At 51.2% G+C, this 19,187-nt stretch overlaps 1 protein-coding gene across 2 annotated transcripts in view; it reads left to right on the forward strand.

Annotated features, from left to right (window-relative positions):
* Positions 1–19,187, forward strand: part of LOC134945934 (phosphatidylserine decarboxylase proenzyme, mitochondrial-like) — a 110,456-nt gene that overhangs the window by 52,774 nt on the left and 38,495 nt on the right. Inside the window, exons 4-5 of one of the 2 annotated variants that reach the window (XM_063935499.1) lie at positions 6,937–7,069; positions 13,887–14,024. In XM_063935499.1, coding sequence (XP_063791569.1) covers positions 6,937–7,069; positions 13,887–14,024 — 271 coding nt within the window. The remainder of the gene's footprint in view (positions 1–6,936; positions 7,070–13,886; positions 14,025–19,187) is intronic. The other variant, XM_063935500.1, reaches the window with a different exon arrangement.

The raw sequence follows: 19,187 nt of genomic DNA on the forward strand, positions 1-19,187 counted from the left end.
CATGTCCCCTTCCACCAGCTACACAATGCTCTGCTCCTGGGCTTCCCACTTACACACCCTCCAACATGTCCCCTTCCACCAGGTACACAATGCTCCGCTCCTGGGCTTCCCATTTACACACCCTCCAACATGACCCCTTCCACCAGGTACACAATGCTCTGCTCCAGGACTTACCACTTACACCCCCCCCAACATGTCCCCTTCCACCAGGTACACAATGCTCTACTCCCAGACTTCCCACTTTTACACCCTCCAACATGTCCCCTTCCACCAGGTACACAATGCTCCATTCCTGGGCTTCCCACTTACACACCCTCCAACATGTCCCCTTCTACCAGGTACACAATGCTGTGCTCCTGGATTTCCCACTTACACACCCTCCAACATGTACCCTTCCACCAGGTACACAATACTCCGCTCCTGGGCTTCCCATTTACACACCCTCCAACATGACCCCTTCCACCAGGTACACAATGCTCTGATCCAGGACTTACCACTTACACCCCCCCCCCCCCCCCCAACATGTCCCCTTCCACCAGGTACACCATGCTCTGCTCCCAGACTTCCCACTTATACACCCTCCAACATGACCCCTTCCACCAGGTACACAATGCTCCGTTCCTGGGCTTCCCACTTGCACACCCTCCAACATGTCCCCTTTCACCAGTTACACAATGCTCCGCTCCTGGGCTTCCCTCTGACACACCCTATAACATGACCCCTTCCATCAGGTACACAATGCTCCGCTCCTGAGATTCCCACTTACACCCCCTCCAACATGTCCCCTTCCACCAGGTACACAATGCTCCGTTCCTGGGCTTCCCACTTACACACCCTCCAACATGTCCCCTTCCACCAGGTACACAATGCTCCACTCCTGAGCTTCCCACTTACACACCCTCCAACATGTCCCCTTCCACCAGGTACACAATGCTCGACTCCTGAGCTTCCCACTTACACACCCTCCAACATGTCCCCTTCCACCGGGTACACAATGCTGTGCTCCTGGACTTCCCACTGACACACACTCCAACATGACCCCTTCAACCAGTTACACAATGCTCCGCTCCTGGACTTCCCACTTACACACCCTCCAACATGTCCCCTTCCACCAGGTATACAATGCTCTGCTCCTGGACTTCCCACTTACACCCCCTCCAACATGTACCCTTCCACCAGGTACACAATGCTCAACTCCTGAGCTTCCCACTTACACATCCTCAAACGTGTCCCCTTCCACCGGGTACACAATGCTGTGCTCCTGGACTTCCCACTTACACACCCTCCAACATGTCCCATTCCACCAGGAACACAATACTCTGCTCCTGGGCTTCCGGCTAACACACCCTCCAACATATCCCCTTCCACCAGGTACACAATGCTCTGCTCCTGGGCTTCCCACTTGCACACCCTCTAACATGTCCCCTTCCACCAGGTACACAATGCTCCACTCCTGAGCTTCCCACTTACACACCCTCATACATGTCCCCTTCCACCGGGTACACAATGCTGTGCTCCTGGACTTCCCACTTACACACCCTCCAACATGTCCCATTCCACCAGGTACACAATGCTCTGCTCCTGGGCTTCCCACTTACACAGCCTCCAACATATCCCCTTCCACCAGGTACACAATGCTCTGTCCCTGGACTTCCCACTGATACACCCTCCAACATGACCCTTTCCACCAGGTACACAATGCTCATCTCCTGGGCTTCCCAGTGACACACCCTCCAACATGACCCCTTCACCAGGTACACAATCCTCCGCTCCTGGACTTCCCACTTACACACCGTCCAACATATCCCCTTCCACCAGGTATACAATGATCCGCTCCTGGGCTTCCCACTGACACACCCTCCAACATGTTCCCATTCCACCAGGTACACAATACTCTGCTCCTGGGCTTCCCACTAACACACCCTCCAACATATCACCTTCCACCAGGTACACAATGCTCTGTTCCTGGGCTTCCCACTGACACCCCCTCCAACATGTCCCCTTCCACCAGATACACAATGCTCCGCTCCTGGGCTTCCCCCTGACACACCCTCCAATATGTTCCCTTCCACCATGTACAAAGTGCTCTGCTCCTGAGCTTCCCCCTGACACACCCTCCAACCTGACCCCTTCCACCAGGTACACAATGCTCTGCTCCTGGGCTTCCCACTTACACACCCTCCAACATGTCCCCTTCCGCCAGGTACACAATGCTCCACTGCTGGTCTTCCCACTTACACCCCTTCCAACATGTCCCCTTCCACCAGGTACACAATGCTCTGCTCCTGGACTTCCCACTTACACACCCTCCAACATGTCCCCTTCCACCAGGTTCACAATGCTCTGCTCCTGGGCTTCCCACTGACACCCCCTCCAACACATCCCCTTCCACCAGGTACACAATGCTCTGCTCCTGGGCTTCCCACCGACACCCCCTCCAACACGTCCCCTTCCACCAGGTACACAATGCTCTGTTCCTGGACTTCCCACTGACACACCCTCCCACATGTCCCCTTCCACCAGGTACACAATGCTCTGTTCCTGGACTTCCCACTGACACACCCTCCAACATATCCCCTTCCACCGGGTACACAATGCTGTGCTCCTGGACTTCCCACTTACACACCCTCCAACATGACCCTTTCCACCAGGTACACAATGCTCCGCTCCTGGGCTTCCTACTTAAACCCCCTCCAACATGTCCCCTTCCACCAGGTACACAATGCTCTGCTCCTGGGCTTCCCACTGACACCCCCTCCAACACGTCCCCTTCCACCAGGTACACAATGCTCTGTTCCTGGACTTCCCACTGACACACCCTCCCACATGTCCCCTTCCACCAGGTACACAATGCTCTGTTCCTGGACTTCCCACTGACACACCCTCCAACATATCCCCTTCCACCGGGTACACAATGCTCTGTTCCTGGACTTCCCACTTACACACCCTCCAACATGTCCCCTTCCACCAGGTACACAATGCTCCGCTCCTGGGCATCCTACTTACACCCCCTCCAACATGTCCCCTTCCACCAGGTACACAATGCTCTGATCCTGGTCTTCCCACTGACACACCCTCCAACATGTCCCCTTCCATCAGGTACACAATGCTCTGCTCCTGGGCTTCCCACTTACACAGCCTCCAACATATCCCCTTCCACCGGGTACACAATGCTGTGCTCCTGGACTTCCCACTTACACACCCTCCAACATGTCCCCTTCCACCAGGAACACAATGCTCTGCTCCTGAGGTTCCTACTTACACACCCTCCAATATGTCCCCTTCCACCAGGTACACAATGCTCATCTGCTGGGCTTCCCACTTACCCCCCCCCCCCCCCCCCCCAACATGTCCCCTTCCACCAGGTACACAATGCTCCGCTCCTGGACTTCCCACTAACACACCGTCCAACATGTCCCCTTCCACCAGATACACAATGCTCCGCTCCTGGTCTTCCCACTTACACACCCTCCAACATGTCCCCTTCTACCAGGTACACAATGCTCTGCTCCTGAGGTTCCCACTTACACACCCTCCAATATGTCCCCTTCCACCAGGTACACAATGTTCCGCTCCTGAGCTTCCCTCTTACACCTCCTCCATCATGTCCCCTTCCTCCAGGTTCACAATGCTCTGCTCCTGGGCTTCCCACTTACACACCCTCCAATATGTCCCCTTCCACCAGGTACACAATGCTCCGCTCCCAGACTTCCCACTTACACACCCTCCAACATGTCCCTTCCACCAGGTACACAATGTTCCGCTCCTGAGCTTCCCTCTTACACCCCCTCTTTCATGTCCCCTTCCTCCAGGTTCACAATGCTCTGCTTCTGGTCTTCTCCCTGACACACCCTCCAACATGTCCCCTTCCACCAGGTACACAATGTTCCGCTCCTGAGCTTCCCTCTTACACCCCCTCCATCATGTCCCCTTCCTCCAGGTACACAATGCTCTGATCCTGGTTTTCCCACTGACACACCCTCCAACATGACCCCTTCCACCAGGTACACAATGCTCTGCCCCTGGGCTTCTCACTTACACCTCCTCCCACATGTCCCCTTACACCAGGTACAAAATGCTCTGCTCCTGGGCTTCCCACTTACACACCCTCCAACATGTCCCCTTCCACCAGGTACACAATGCTCTGCTCCTGAGCTTCCCACTTACACCCCTTCCAACACGTCCCCTTCCACAGGGTACACAATGCTCCACTCCTGGGCTTCCCACTTACACCCCCTCCAACATGTCCCCTTCCACCAGGTACACAATGCTCTGCTCCTGGACTTCCCACTTACACACCCTCCAACATGTCCCCTTCCACCAGGTACACAATGCTCCACTCCTGGGCTTCCCACTAACACACCCTCCAACATGTCCCCTTCCACCAGCTACACAATGCTCCGCTCCTGAGCTTCCCACTGACACCCCCCTCCCCCAACATGTCCCCTTCCACCAGGTACACAATGCTCTGCTCCTGGGCTTCCCACTTACACCCCTTCCAACACGTCCCCTTCCACAGGGTACACAATGCTCCACTCCTGGGCTTCCCACTTACACCCCCTCCAACATGTCCCCTTCCCCCAGGTACACAATGTCCTGCTCCTGGACTTCCCACTTACACACCCTCCAACATGTCCCCTTCCACCAGGTACACATTGCTCCACTCCTGGGCTTCCCACTAACACACCCTCCAACATGTCCCCTTCCACCAGCTACACAATGCTCTGCTCCTGGGCTTCCCACTTACACACCCTCCAACATGTCTCCTTCCACCAGGTACACAATGCTCCGCTCCTGGGCTTCCCATTTACACACCCTCCAACATGACCCCTTCCACCAGGTACACAATGCTCTGCTCCAGGACTTACCACTTACACCCCCCCCCCCCCAACATGTACCCTTCCACCAGGTACACAATGCTCTGTTCCTGGGCTTCCCACTGATACACCCTCCAACATGACCCTTTCCACCAGGTACACAATGCTCATCTCCTGGGCTTCCCAGTGACACACCCTCCAACATGACCCCTTCACCAGGTACACAATCCTCCGCTCCTGGACTTCCCACTTACACACCGTCCAACATATCCCCTTCCACCAGGTATACAATGATCCGCTCCTGGGCTTCCCACTGACACACCCTCCAACATGTTCCCATTCCACCAGGTACACAATACTCTGCTCCTGGGCTTCCCACTAACACACCCTCCAACATATCACCTTCCACCAGGTACACAATGCTCTGTTCCTGGGCTTCCCACTGACACCCCCTCCAACATGTCCCCTTCCACCAGATACACAATGCTCCGCTCCTGGGCTTCCCCCTGACACACCCTCCAATATGTTCCCTTCCACCATGTACAAAGTGCTCTGCTCCTGAGCTTCCCCCTGACACACCCTCCAACCTGACCCCTTCCACCAGGTACACAATGCTCTGCTCCTGGGCTTCCCACTAACACACCCTCCAACATGTCCCCTTCCACCAGCTACACAATGCTCCGCTCCTGAGCTTCCCACTTACACCCCCCCCCCAACATGTCCCCTTCCACCATGTACACAATGCTCCGCACCTGAGCTTCCCACTTACACCCCCTCCAACATGTCCCCTTCCACCAGATACACAATGCTCCGTTCCTGGGCTTCCCACTTACACACCCTCCAACATGTCCCCTTCCACCAGGTACACAATGCTCCACTCCTGGGCTTCCCTCTGACACACCCTCCAACATGATCCCTTCCATCAGGTACACAATGCTCTGCTCCTGAGCTTCCCACTTACACCCCCTCCAACATGTCCCCTTCCACCAGGTACACAATGCTCTGTTCCTGGGCTTCCCACTTACACACCCTCCAACATGTCCCCTTCCACCAGGTACACAATGCTCCGCTCCTGGTCTTTCCACTTTCACACCCTCCAACATGACCTCTTCCACCAGGTACACAATGCTCTGCTCATGGACTTCCCACTGACACACCATCCAACATGTCCCCTTCCACCAGGTACACAATGCTCTGTTCCTGGGCTTCCCACTTACACACCCTTCAACATGTCCCCTTCCACCAGGTACACAATGCTCTGCTTCTGAGCTTCCCACTTACACACCCTCCAACATGTCCCCTTCAACCAGGTACACAATGCTCTGCTCCTGGGCTTCCCACTGACACCCCCTCCAACATGTCCACTTCCACCAGGTACACAATGCTCCACTCCTGGGCTTCCCACTTACACCCCCTCCAACATGTCCCCTTCCACCAGGTACACAATGCTCTGCTCCAGGACTTCCCACTTACACCCCCCCCCCCAACATGTCCCCTTCCACCATGTACACAATGCTCCGCACCTGAGCTTCCCACTTACACCCCCTCCAACATGTCCCCTTCCACCAGGTACACAATGCTCTGCTCCAGGACTTCCCACTTACACCCCCCCCCCCAACATGTCCACTTCCACCAGGTACACAATGCTCTGCTCCTGAGCTTCCCACTTACACACCCTCCAACATGTCCCCTTCCACCAGGTACACAATGCTCTGCTCCTGGGCTTCTTACTTACACACCGTCCAACATGTCCCCTTCCACCAGGTACACAATGCTCTGCTCCTGGGCTTCCCACTGACACACCCTCCAACATGTCCCCTTCCACCACGTACACAATGCTCTACTTAATTTAGGATTGCATCACTTGTGCTGAACCAATTAATTGACAAGAAGGTTGTTTTAACACAGGTGACGGCAATCATAAATGATGTGTAGGAAGTCCAGCAGCACATAGAGGACGGGCCCTGGATCATGTTGGAGGGTCTGGACTTCTGGCAGCGTTAGAATAAAGCTAAGAGGAGAAAATGCCTTGGTCACTTCTGGAATCAGCACCTGTGTAGTATTAGCCTGTAAAAGAGTTTATATGTCTCCTTCTTCTGTTATCTGCTTGTCCCTGTAGGTCAGTCCTTGCGATGGCCGTGTCCTACACAGTGGCCGTACCCGTGGTTCACAGATTGAGCAAGTGAAAGGTCTCACCTATTCACTGGAGAATTTCCTGGGACCACAGGACTGGCGAGAGCCATCCAACTCAAGTAAGTGGCCAATTTGTATATTTGTATCCTACTGCTGGGGGGCTGTGCCGGTGACTGGGCTTGGGGATGATGCATCAGGGGCTATTGTATCCTACACATTCCTGGTGCTGATGTCCCTCTATCACCTCCTGCTTCCTCCCTCAGCCTTATACCTGTTACACTTTCCTGGTGCTGATGTCCCTCTATCACCTCCTGCTTCCTCCCTCAGCCTTGTACCTGTTACACTTTCCTGGTGCTGATGTCCCTCTATCACCTCCTGCTTCCTCCCTCAGCCTTGTACCTGTTACACTTTCCTGGTGCTGATGTCCCTCTATCACCTCCTGCTTCCTCCCTCAGCCTTGTACCTGTTACACTTTCCTGGTGCTGATGTCCCTCTATCACCTCCTGCTTCCTCCCTCAGCCTTATACCTGTTACACTTTCCTGGTGCTGATGTCCCTCTATCACCTCCTGCTTCCTCCCTCAGCCTTATACCTGTTACACTTTCCTGGTGCTGATGTCCCTCTATCACCTCCTGCTTCCTCCCTCAGCCTTATACCTGTTACACTTTCCTGGTGCTGATGTCCCTCTATCACCTCCTGCTTCCTCCCTCAGCCTTATACCTGGGTCACTTTCCTGGTGCTGATGTCCCTCTATCACCTCCTGCTTCCTCCCTCAGCCTTATACCTGTTACACTTTCCTGGTGCTGATGTCCCTCTATCATCCCCTGCCTCCTCCCTCAGCCTTATACCTGGGTCACTTTCCTGGTGCTGATGTCCCTCTATCATCCCCTGCCTCCTCCCTCAGCCTTGTACCTGGGTCACTTTCCTGGTGCTGATGTCCCTCTATCACCTCATGCCTCCTCCCTCAGCCTTGTACCTGGGTCACTTTCCTGGTGCTGATGTCCCTCTATCACCTCCTGCTTCCTCCCTCAGCCTTGTACCTGTTACACTTTCCTGGTGCTGATGTCCCTGTATCACCTCCTGTGTCCTCCCTCAGCCTTGTACCTGGGTCACTTTCCTGGTGCTGATGTCCCTCTATCACCTCCTGCTTCCTCCCTCAGCCTTGTACCTGTTACACTTTCCTGGTGCTGATGTCCCTCTATCATCCCCTGCCTCCTCCCTCAGCCTTGTACCTGGGTCACTTTCCTGGTGCTGATGTCCCTCTATCACCTCCTGCTTCCTCCCTCAGCCTTGTACCTGTTACACTTTCCTGGTGCTGATGTCCCTCTATCACCTCCTGTGTCCTCCCTCAGCCTTGTACCTGGGTCACTTTCCTGGTGCTGATGTCCCTCTATCACCTCCTGCCTCCTCCCTCAGCCTTGTACCTGGGTCACTTTCCTGGTGCTGATGTCCCTCTATCATCATCCTCTGCTTCCTCCCTCAGCCTTATACCTGTTACACTTTCCTGGTGCTGATGTCCCTCTATCACCTCATGTGTCCTCCCTCAGCCTTATACCTGTTACACTTTCCTGGTGCTGATGTCCCTCTATCACCTCCTGCCTCCTCCCTCAGCCTTGTATCTGGGTCACTTTCCTGGTGCTGATGTCCCTCTATCACCTCCTGCTTCCTCCCTCAGCCTTATACCTGTTACACTTTCCTGGTGCTGATGTCCCTCTATCACCTCCTGCTTCCTCCCTCAGCCTTGTACCTGTTACACTTTCCTGGTGCTGATGTCCCTCTATCACCTCCTGCTTCCTCCCTCAGCCTTGTACCTGTTACACTTTCCTGGTGCTGATGTCCCTCTATCACCTCCTGCTTCCTCCCTCAGCCTTGTACCTGTTACACTTTCCTGGTGCTGATGTCCCTCTATCACCTCCTGCTTCCTCCCTCAGCCTTATACCTGTTACACTTTCCTGGTGCTGATGTCCCTCTATCACCTCCTGCTTCCTCCCTCAGCCTTATACCTGTTACACTTTCCTGGTGCTGATGTCCCTCTATCACCTCCTGCTTCCTCCCTCAGCCTTATACCTGGGTCACTTTCCTGGTGCTGATGTCCCTCTATCACCTCCTGCTTCCTCCCTCAGCCTTATACCTGTTACACTTTCCTGGTGCTGATGTCCCTCTATCATCCCCTGCCTCCTCCCTCAGCCTTGTACCTGGGTCACTTTCCTGGTGCTGATGTCCCTCTATCACCTCCTGCTTCCTCCCTCAGCCTTATACCTGTTACACTTTCCTGGTGCTGATGTCCCTCTATCACCTCCTGCTTCCTCCCTCAGCCTTGTACCTATTACACATTCCTGGTGCTGATGTCCCTCTATCACCTCCTGCTTCCTCCCTCAGCCTTGTACCTGTTACACTTTCCTGGTGCTGATGTCCCTGTATCACCTCCTGTGTCCTCCCTCAGCCTTGTACCTGGGTCACTTTCCTGGTGCTGATGTCCCTCTATCACCTCCTGCTTCCTCCCTCAGCCTTGTACCTGTTACACATTCCTGGTGCTGATGTCCCTCTATCACCTCCTGCTTCCTCCCTCAGCCTTGTACCTGTTACACTTTCCTGGTGCTGATGTCCCTCTATCACCTCCTGCCTCCTCCCTCAGCCTTGTACCTGGGTCACTTTCCTGGTGCTGATGTCCCTCTATCACCTCCTGCTTCCTCCCTCAGCCTTGTACCTGTTACACTTTCCTGGTGCTGATGTTCCTCTATCACCTCCTGCTTCCTCCCTCAGCCTTATACCTGTTACACTTTCCTGGTGCTGATGTCCCTCTATCATCCCCTGCCTCCTCCCTCAGCCTTGTACCTGGGTCACTTTCCTGGTGCTGATGTCCCTCTATCACCTCCTGCTTCCTCCCTCAGCCTTGTACCTGTTACACTTTCCTGGTGCTGATGTCCCTCTATCACCTCCTGTGTCCTCCCTCAGCCTTGTACCTGGGTCACTTTCCTGGTGCTGATGTCCCTCTATCACCTCCTGCCTCCTCCCTCAGCCTTGTACCTGGGTCACTTTCCTGGTGCTGATGTCCCTCTATCATCATCCTCTGCTTCCTCCCTCAGCCTTGTACCTGTTACACTTTCCTGGTGCTGATGTCCCTCTATCACCTCATGTGTCCTCCCTCAGCCTTATACCTGTTACACTTTCCTGGTGCTGATGTCCCTCTATCACCTCCTGCTTCCTCCCTCAGCCTTGTACCTGTTACACTTTCCTGGTGCTGATGTCCCTCTATCACCTCCTGCTTCCTCCCTCAGCCTTATACCTGTTACACTTTCCTGGTGCTGATGTCCCTCTATCACCTCCTGCTTCCTCCCTCAGCCTTATACCTGTTACACTTTCCTGGTGCTGATGTCCCTCTATCACCTCCTGCTTCCTCCCTCAGCCTTATACCTGTTACACTTTCCTGGTGCTGATGTCCCTCTATCACCTCCTGCTTCCTCCCTCAGCCTTATACCTGTTACACTTTCCTGGTGCTGATGTCCCTCTATCACCTCCTATGTCCTCCCTCTGCCTTGTACCTGGGTCACTTTCCTGGTGCTGATGTCCCTCTATCACCTCCTGCTTCCTCCCTCAGCCTTGTACCTGTTACACTTTCCTGGTGCTGATGTCCCTCTATCACCTCCTGCTTCCTCCCTCAGCCTTGTACCTGTTACACTTTCCTGGTGCTGATGTCCCTCTATCACCTCCTGCTTCCTCCCTCAGCCTTATACCTGTTACACTTTCCTGGTGCTGATGTCCCTCTATCACCTCCTGCTTCCTCCCTCAGCCTTATACCTGTTACACTTTCCTGGTGCTGATGTCCCTCTATCACCTCCTGCTTCCTCCCTCAGCCTTATACCTGTTACACTTTCCTGGTGCTGATGTCCCTCTATCACCTCCTGCTTCCTCCCTCAGCCTTATACCTGTTACACTTTCCTGGTGCTGATGTCCCTCTATCACCTCCTATGTCCTCCCTCTGCCTTGTACCTGGGTCACTTTCCTGGTGCTGATGTCCCTCTATCACCTCCTGCTTCCTCCCTCAGCCTTATACCTGTTACACTTTCCTGGTGCTGATGTCCCTCTATCACCTCCTGCCTCCTCCCTCAGCCTTGTACCTGTTACACTTTCCTGGTGCTGATGTCCCTCTATCACCTCCTGCTTCCTCCCTCAGCCTTATACCTGTTACACTTTCCTGGTGCTGATGTCCCTCTATCATCCCCTGCCTCCTCCCTCAGCCTTGTACCTGGGTCACTTTCCTGGTGCTGATGTCCCTCTATCACCTCCTGCTTCCTCCCTCAGCCTTGTACCTGTTACACTTTCCTGGTGCTGATGTCCCTCTATCACCTCCTGTGTCCTCCCTCAGCCTTGTACCTGGGTCACTTTCCTGGTGCTGATGTCCCTCTATCACCTCCTGCCTCCTCCCTCAGCCTTGTACCTGGGTCACTTTCCTGGTGCTGATGTCCCTCTATCATCATCCTCTGCTTCCTCCCTCAGCCTTGTACCTGTTACACTTTCCTGGTGCTGATGTCCCTCTATCACCTCATGTGTCCTCCCTCAGCCTTATACCTGTTACACTTTCCTGGTGCTGATGTCCCTCTATCATCCCCTGCCTCCTCCCTCAGCCTTGTACCTGGGTCACTTTCCTGGTTCTGATGTCCTTCTATCATCTCCTTTTTCCTCCCTCAGCTTTCTACCCTGGTCACTTTCCTGGTGTTGATTTCCCTCTATCATCTCCTGTCTTCTCCCCCTCAGACATGTATCTGGTTCACTTTCCTAATGCTGATGTCCCTCTATCATCTCTTGCTTCCTCCCTCAGCCTTGTACCTGTTCCTTTCCTGGTGCTGATGTCCCGTTATCACCTCCTGCTTCCTCACATGGGGTAGGATGTATTAAGATACATCGCCGCCCCTCACCGCTTACCGCAGCGATGTTGATCGCATATGTACTAACATATGCGATCAATATCACGATGCGGTGACGGAGGCCCCCCGCGATACCTGTTAGGTGGTCTGCGGGGGGTCTCCGTCATCTCCCGGGATCTCTACACTGGCTAGACGCCGGGAAGCAGCAGCAGGCTGCCCCTGGCGCCTCCTCCCCCCCCCTGCAGCCGGAAGGACTTCCGGCTGCGTTGCTAGGGGGAGGAGATTACCTTCCGGGTCCAGGGTAGCCTGGAGGAAGGTAAGCCGGGGGGGAGGGGGGTCGGCGTCTGCGGCGGGGCCGGCGGAAGGTTGCGGCGGTCGGCGATAAAGATGGCGATACCCTGGACGGCGAAAACGCAGCGGTAGGGTCTTAGTAAATTTGAAAAGGCTGTAAAACCCCCGTTTTCGGGGGTTTTACCGCATTTTTGCTTTAGTACATTACACCCATGGCCTTGTATCTGGGTCACTTTCCTAGGGCTGATGTCCCTCTATCACCTCCTGTGTCCTCCCTCAGCCTTGTATCTGGGTCACTTTCCTGGTGCTGATGTCCCTTTATCACCTCCTGTGTCCTCCCTCAGCCTTGTATCTGGGTCACTTTCCTAGGGCTGATGTCCCTTTATCACCTCCTGTGTCCTCCCTCTGCCTTGTACCTGTTACTGATGTCCCTTTGTCACCTCCTGTTTCCTCCCTCAGCCTTGTATCTGGGTCACTTTCCTGATGCTGATGTCCCTCTATCACCTCCTGCTTCCTCCCTCAGCCTTGTATCTGGGTCACTTTCCTGGTGCTGATGTCCCTCTATCACCTCCTGCTTCCTCCCTCAGCCTTGTATCTGGGTCACTTTCCTGGTGCTGATGTCCCTCTATCACCTCCTGTGTCCTCCCTCAGCCTAGTACCTGTTACACTTTCCTGATGCTGATGTCCCTCTATCACCTCCTGCTTCCTCCCTCAGCCTTGTATCTGGGTCACTTTCCTGGTGCTGATGTCCCTTTAACACCTCCTGTGTCCTCCCTCAGCCTTGTACCTGGGTCACTTTCCTGGTGCTGATGTCCCTCTATCATCATCCTCTGCTTCCTCCCTCAGCCTTGTATCTGGGTCACTTTCCTGGTGCTGATGTCCCTTTATCATCATCCTCTGCTTCCTCCCTCAGCCTTGTATCTGGGTCACTTTCCTGGTGCTGATGTCCCTTTAACACCTCCTGTGTCCTCCCTCAGCCTTGTACCTGGGTCACTTTCCTGGTGCTGATGTCCCTCTATCACCTCCTGTGTCCTCCCTCAGCCTTGTATCTGGGTCACTTTCCTGGTGCTGATGTCCCTCTATCATCATCCTCTGCTTCCTCCCTCAGCCTTGTATCTGGGTCACTTTCCTGGTGCTGATGTCCCTTTAACACCTCCTGTGTCCTCCCTCAGCCTTGTATCTGGGTCACTTTCCTGGTGCTGATGTCCCTTTAACACCTCCTGTGTCCTCCCTCAGCCTTGTACCTGGGTCACTTTCCTGGTGCTGATGTCCCTCTATCATCATCCTCTGCTTCCTCCCTCAGCCTTGTATCTGGGTCACTTTCCTGGTGCTGATGTCCCTCGATCACCTCCTGTGTCCTCCCTCAGCCTTGTACCTGGGTCACTTTCCTGGTGCTGATGTCCCTTTAACACCTCCTGTGTCCTCCCTCAGCCTTGTACCTGGGTCACTTTCCTGGTGCTGATGTCCCTCTATCATCATCCTCTGCTTCCTCCCTCAGCCTTGTATCTGGGTCACTTTCCTGGTGCTGATGTCCCTCGATCACCTCCTGTGTCCTCCCTCAGCCTTGTACCTGGGTCACTTTCCTGGTGCTGATGTCCCTTTAACACCTCCTGTGTCCTCCCTCAGCCTTGTACCTGGGTCACTTTCCTGGTGCTGATGTCCCTCTATCATCATCCTCTGCTTCCTCCCTCAGACTTGTACCTGTTACACTTTCCCATAGCTACTGTGTCTTGAGTTCATCTGTTTTATTCTCTCATCCATGTATGTGTATGTTTCCCAAGAACTTCCATTCCTGCAACAGTTAGGTGTCCGTTCCGCCAGTCGCCTCTACCACCACGTAGTGTACTTGGCTCCTGGTGACTACCATCGATTCCATTCACCAACTGATTGGAGTGTCCAGCACAGGAGACATTTTCCAGGTAGAGAGCACAGACTGTTTATCCTGCTCCCCTATTCTCCCACTTCCCCATCCTTATCATGTTTACAGATGTTATCATACCTTCCATCTCTGCTGATTAGACTGTCTCTGAAAAAACGAGTTTTATGGTAAGAACTTACCTTTGTTAAAACTCTTTCTGCGAGGTACACTGGGCTCCACAAGGATTGGACAATGGGGTGTAGAGTAGGATCTTGATCCGAGGCACCAACAGGCTCAAAGCTTTGACTGCACAGGAGCTCAGTTTTTAGTTAACCAGCCCAATGCAGTAGCAGGCAAAGAGACGACAACAGTTAGTAGCCACACACACCACACTCTCACGACAAGAGAAGTGTCAGCGGCTAATGCCATACCAACCCAAAGAAGCTAAGTGCGTCAGGGTGGGCACCTTGTGGAGCCCAGTGTACCTCGCAGAAAGAGTTTTAACAAAGGTAAGTTCTTACCATAAAACTAGTTTTCTGCTGCGGGGTACACTGGGCTCCACAAGGATTGGACAATGGGGATGTCCTAAAGCAGTTCCTTATGGGAGGGGACGCACTGTAGCGGGCACAAGAACCCGGCGTCCAAAGGAAGCATCCTGGGAAGCGGCAGTATCGAAGGCATAGAACCTTATGAATGTGTTCCCGGAAGACCACGTAGCCGCCTTGCACAATTGTTCAAGGGTCACACCACGTTGGGCCGCCCAAGAAGGTCCAACAGACTGAGTAGAATGGGCCTTAATGTGAACAGGAGCAGAGAGACCAGCCTTCACATAAGCATGTGCAATCACCATTCTAATCCATCTAGCCAGGGTCTGCTTGTGAGCAGGCCAGCCACATTTGTGAAATCCAAACAAAACAAAGAGAGAATCAGATTTTCGGATAGAAGCAGTTCTCTTCACATAGATACGGAGAGCCCGTATCACATCCAAAGACCGCTCTTTGGGAGACAAATCAGGAGAGACAAAGGCCGGAACCACAATCTCCTGATTAAGGTGAAACGAAGAAACCACCTTAGGTAAATATCCGGGACGAGTCAGAAGAACCGTAGAATAAAAAGAGACCCTCCTAAGGCGCTGCAAACGGGCAGCAAATAGACAATACCAAATAGGTCACCAACCTATAGGAAAATATATAACAAAGAAAAAGGTACGATCTCACTCTTTGCGCTCCAAATGTCCCTTCACTTGAGTTGTCCTCACACCGATATCGGGGTTTACATGAAACAAAAAATTAAACATGACATAGTGTAATACTGCATATGCAAAAAAGTTCTTTCCACTGTGTAGGGGAAGAAATGAAGTGATGGAAAAAATCCCAGAAGAGTTCAAACGTCCACCTTCTTATGGGGTCACCAAAGTGATACGACGAGGACTTGGCAACGAATTCTTACATGTATGCTTACTTTTATGAATATGGTAGAAAACACATCAAGGTTTCTTTAATGAAGATATTGAGATTTTTCTTCTTAAACCATATGATACAGATGAATATTGCTCATGTGAATATATGTGGAGTTAAAAAAGGGAAGCCAATAAGGGCAAACCAAACCCCTTTTATTTGAAATAATACAAACAGACGACCAGTCATACCAAATTTGGGAAACAGAGATGGACTTCAGCTGACAAAGTAAAATCCGGATATAACAATGTCACATGCTCCCCTCAATGGATATGCTGGTTTAAAAACATCAATGTAACACTGTATCAACGCGTTTTGACGCTCGGCGGCGTCTTTATCAAGATTAGACAGTGTATTTAACTATAATAAAAAAGACATCAATAAGAAATTTTCCCATATACATAAAATTCCTATAAAAAACACAAATTAAAACATACCACTGGCGTGCAGCCTCTCACATAAGGTCAGCTGAATGAAACAGTTCCTAAACTGACCTCCCTTAAATAGCAGGGAACTGGTGTATTTCTGACCAATTATCCAATGAATGGGAACATAGCTTGACAGACATTTGTATGTACCAATGAAAAGTAATCCGTTTAAGGGTTAATTTACATAATTGGCGCCACCTTGGTGTTAAAACTCCGTTACAACTATACTCTTGCGTCTAATCACTATGGTAACATATCCGGATTAATGATGACACAAGGTCACATGTCATCCGCCCGCAGCCCGGCGGCATATCGCGCCGTCATGGTAACCAACAGGGACTCCCAGAATCACGGTCATGTGACACACGCTACTTCCTCCAATCTAGCGTGCGTCACACTCAATGTCCACGTCTCGACTTGGACCAGGCTTTGCACATTTTGCAATCCCCACATCGATAGAAGCCTTTATTCCTGGGGATTGCAAAATGTGCAAAGCCTGTCCAAGTCGAGAGTCTAAAGTGACCAATTTTTGCTGGGAAAAGAAAACGATTAAAATTGATGAATTCATTACATGCCATACAGACTATGTCATATATGGTATAATATGCAAATATAAATCACCCTTTCTCGTTGCATTTTAAAGAAAAACATGATATGTCTGCAAAAGGGATAAAAAGTTTCTGTGCAATTAAATGGATAAAAAATAATTGGCGAACAAGGGACAGAGACAATAGGTTGGCAAAGGCAGAAATGAGAAAGATCTATGAATTTAATAGCCTGAAACCTTATGGTCTCAATCATGATTTCGAAATCAGGTGGTTTTTGTGATTTATTTTCATTTTATTAGCACTGTTATATTATGTTTTGTTTATTTATGTAGATGTTTTTATTCTTTGCCCATACCTCGTATAGCTTGTTATATTATGGGGGCCATCTTGGAAAAGGGCTAAGAATATTTTTGCATATAAATCATTACTTAGTATATATTTCTTATTTAAAATTCTATTCAAAATCAGGGTCTATATAAGTACATTATGTGAGGGTGTTTTATTGAAGGCTATACCATCTCATGAAATCTGTTATGTTCTATACCTTAAAATCCCGGTAGCCATCTTCTTTATGGGCAAAATTTAGCCCATAGTTGTTAAGAATATGCCTGCTCCAACCAGTTTAAAATCATATGTATGTCCGATCGCATAATACTGGACATGCAATATAGAAAATGGTTAGGAATAATGTGTGGTATGTGACTACATTCAGCGGGTCCCTATGGTAACGAGATACGCCGCAGTATGGGGAACTCTAGACATGTGACTCCGCACTGTTGTTTATCAGGAAGGGTTTCCATGGTGATGGAGACGTGGACATTGAGTGTGACGCACGCTAGATTGGAGGAAGTAGCGTGTGTCACATGACCGTGATTCTGGGAGTCCCTGTTGGTTACCATGACGGCGCGATATGCCGCCGGGCTGCGGGCGGATGACATGTGACCTTGTGTCATCATTAATCCGGATATGTTACCATAGTGATTAGACGCAAGAGTATAGTTGTAACGGAGTTTAAACACCAAGTTGGCGCCAATTATGTAAATTAACCCTTAAACGGATTACTTTTCATTGGTACATACAAATGTCTGTCAAGCTATGTTCCCATTCATTGGATAATTGGTCAGAAATACACCAGTTCCCTGCTATTTAAGGGAGGTCAGTTTAGGAACTGTTTCATTCAGCTGACCTTATGTGAGAGGCTGCACGCCAGTGGTATGTTTTAATTTGTGTTTTTTATAGGAATTTTATGTATATGGGAAAATTTCTTATTGATGTCTTTTTTATTATAGTTAAATACACTGTCTAATCTTGATAAAGACGCCGCCGAGCGTCAAAACGCGTTGATACAGTGTTACATTGATGTTTTTAAACCAGCATATCCATTGAGGGGAGCATGTGACATTGTTATATCCGGATTTTACTTTGTCAGCTGAAGTCCATCTCTGTTTCCCAAATTTGGTATGACTGGTCGTCTGTTTGTATTATTTCAAATAAAAGGGGTTTGGTTTGCCCTAATTGGCTTCCCTTTTTTAACTCCACATATATTCACATGAGCAATATTCATCTGTATCATATGGTTTAAGAAGAAAAATCTCTATCTTCATTAAAGAAACCTTGATGTGTTTTCTACCATATTCATAAAAGTAAGCATACATGTAAGAATTCGTTGCCAAGTCCTCGTCGTATCACTTTGGTGACCCCATAAGAAGGTGGACGTTTGAACTCTTCTGGGATTTTTCCCATCACTTCATTTCTTCCCCTACACAGTGGAAAGAACTTTTTTGCATATGCAGTATTACAATGAGTCCGAAGAACCGCCCGATCATGGTGAAAAATCGGATATGGGGAACTACAAGACAAGGCACCCAGATCCGACACTCTTCTAGCAGAGGCAATAGCCAGCAAGGGAAAGCCACTTAAGGTCAGCTGAACCAAGGGGTTCAAACAAAGGCTCCTGCAACGCCTCCAAAACCACCGACAAGTCCCAAGGAGCCACAGGCGGGAAATAGGGAGGTTGGATACGCAACACACTCTGAGTGAAAGTATAAACATCAGGCAAAGTCGCAATTTTTCTCTGAAACCACACCGACAAGGCAGAAATATGAACCTTTAGGGAGGCCAGACGCAGGCCCAACTCTAGGCCTTGCTGCAGAAAAGCCAAAAGTTTGGCTGTACTAAACTTGGAAGCGTCATAATTGTTAGATGCGCACCAAACAAAGTAGGAATGCCAGACCCTATGGTAAATCCGAGCAGAAGCCGGTTTCCGGGCCTGCAACATAGTTTTAATGACCTCTTCAGAAAAACCCTTAGCCCTCAAGACGGCAGCTTCAAGAGCCATGCCGTCAAAGACAGCCGGGCTAGGTCCTGGTAGACACAGGGGCCCTGAACGAGGAGGTCTGGGCATTGTGGAAGTAGAATTGGACGCTCTGACGATTGGCCCTGCAGGTCTGAGAACCAGTGCCGTCTGGGCCACGCTGGAGCTATGAGAAGCAGAATTCCTTTTTCTCTATCGTCCTAGTGGATGCTGGGGTTCCTGAAAGGACCATGGGGAATAGCGGCTCCGCAGGAGACAGGGCACAAAAAGTAAAGCTTTAGGATCAGGTGGTGTGCACTGGCTCCTCCCCCTATGACCCTCCTCCAAGCCTCAGTTAGATTTTTGTGCCCGGCCGAGAAGGGTGCAATCTAGGTGGCTCTCCTAAAGAGCTGCTTAGAAAAGTTTAGCTTAGGTTTTTTATTTTACAGTGAGTCCTGCTGGCAACAGGATCACTGCAACGAGGGACTTAGGGGAGAA

The sequence above is a fragment of the Pseudophryne corroboree genome, chromosome 7, assembly GCF_028390025.1.
Source record: "Pseudophryne corroboree isolate aPseCor3 chromosome 7, aPseCor3.hap2, whole genome shotgun sequence".
NCBI lineage: Eukaryota > Metazoa > Chordata > Amphibia > Anura > Myobatrachidae > Pseudophryne > Pseudophryne corroboree.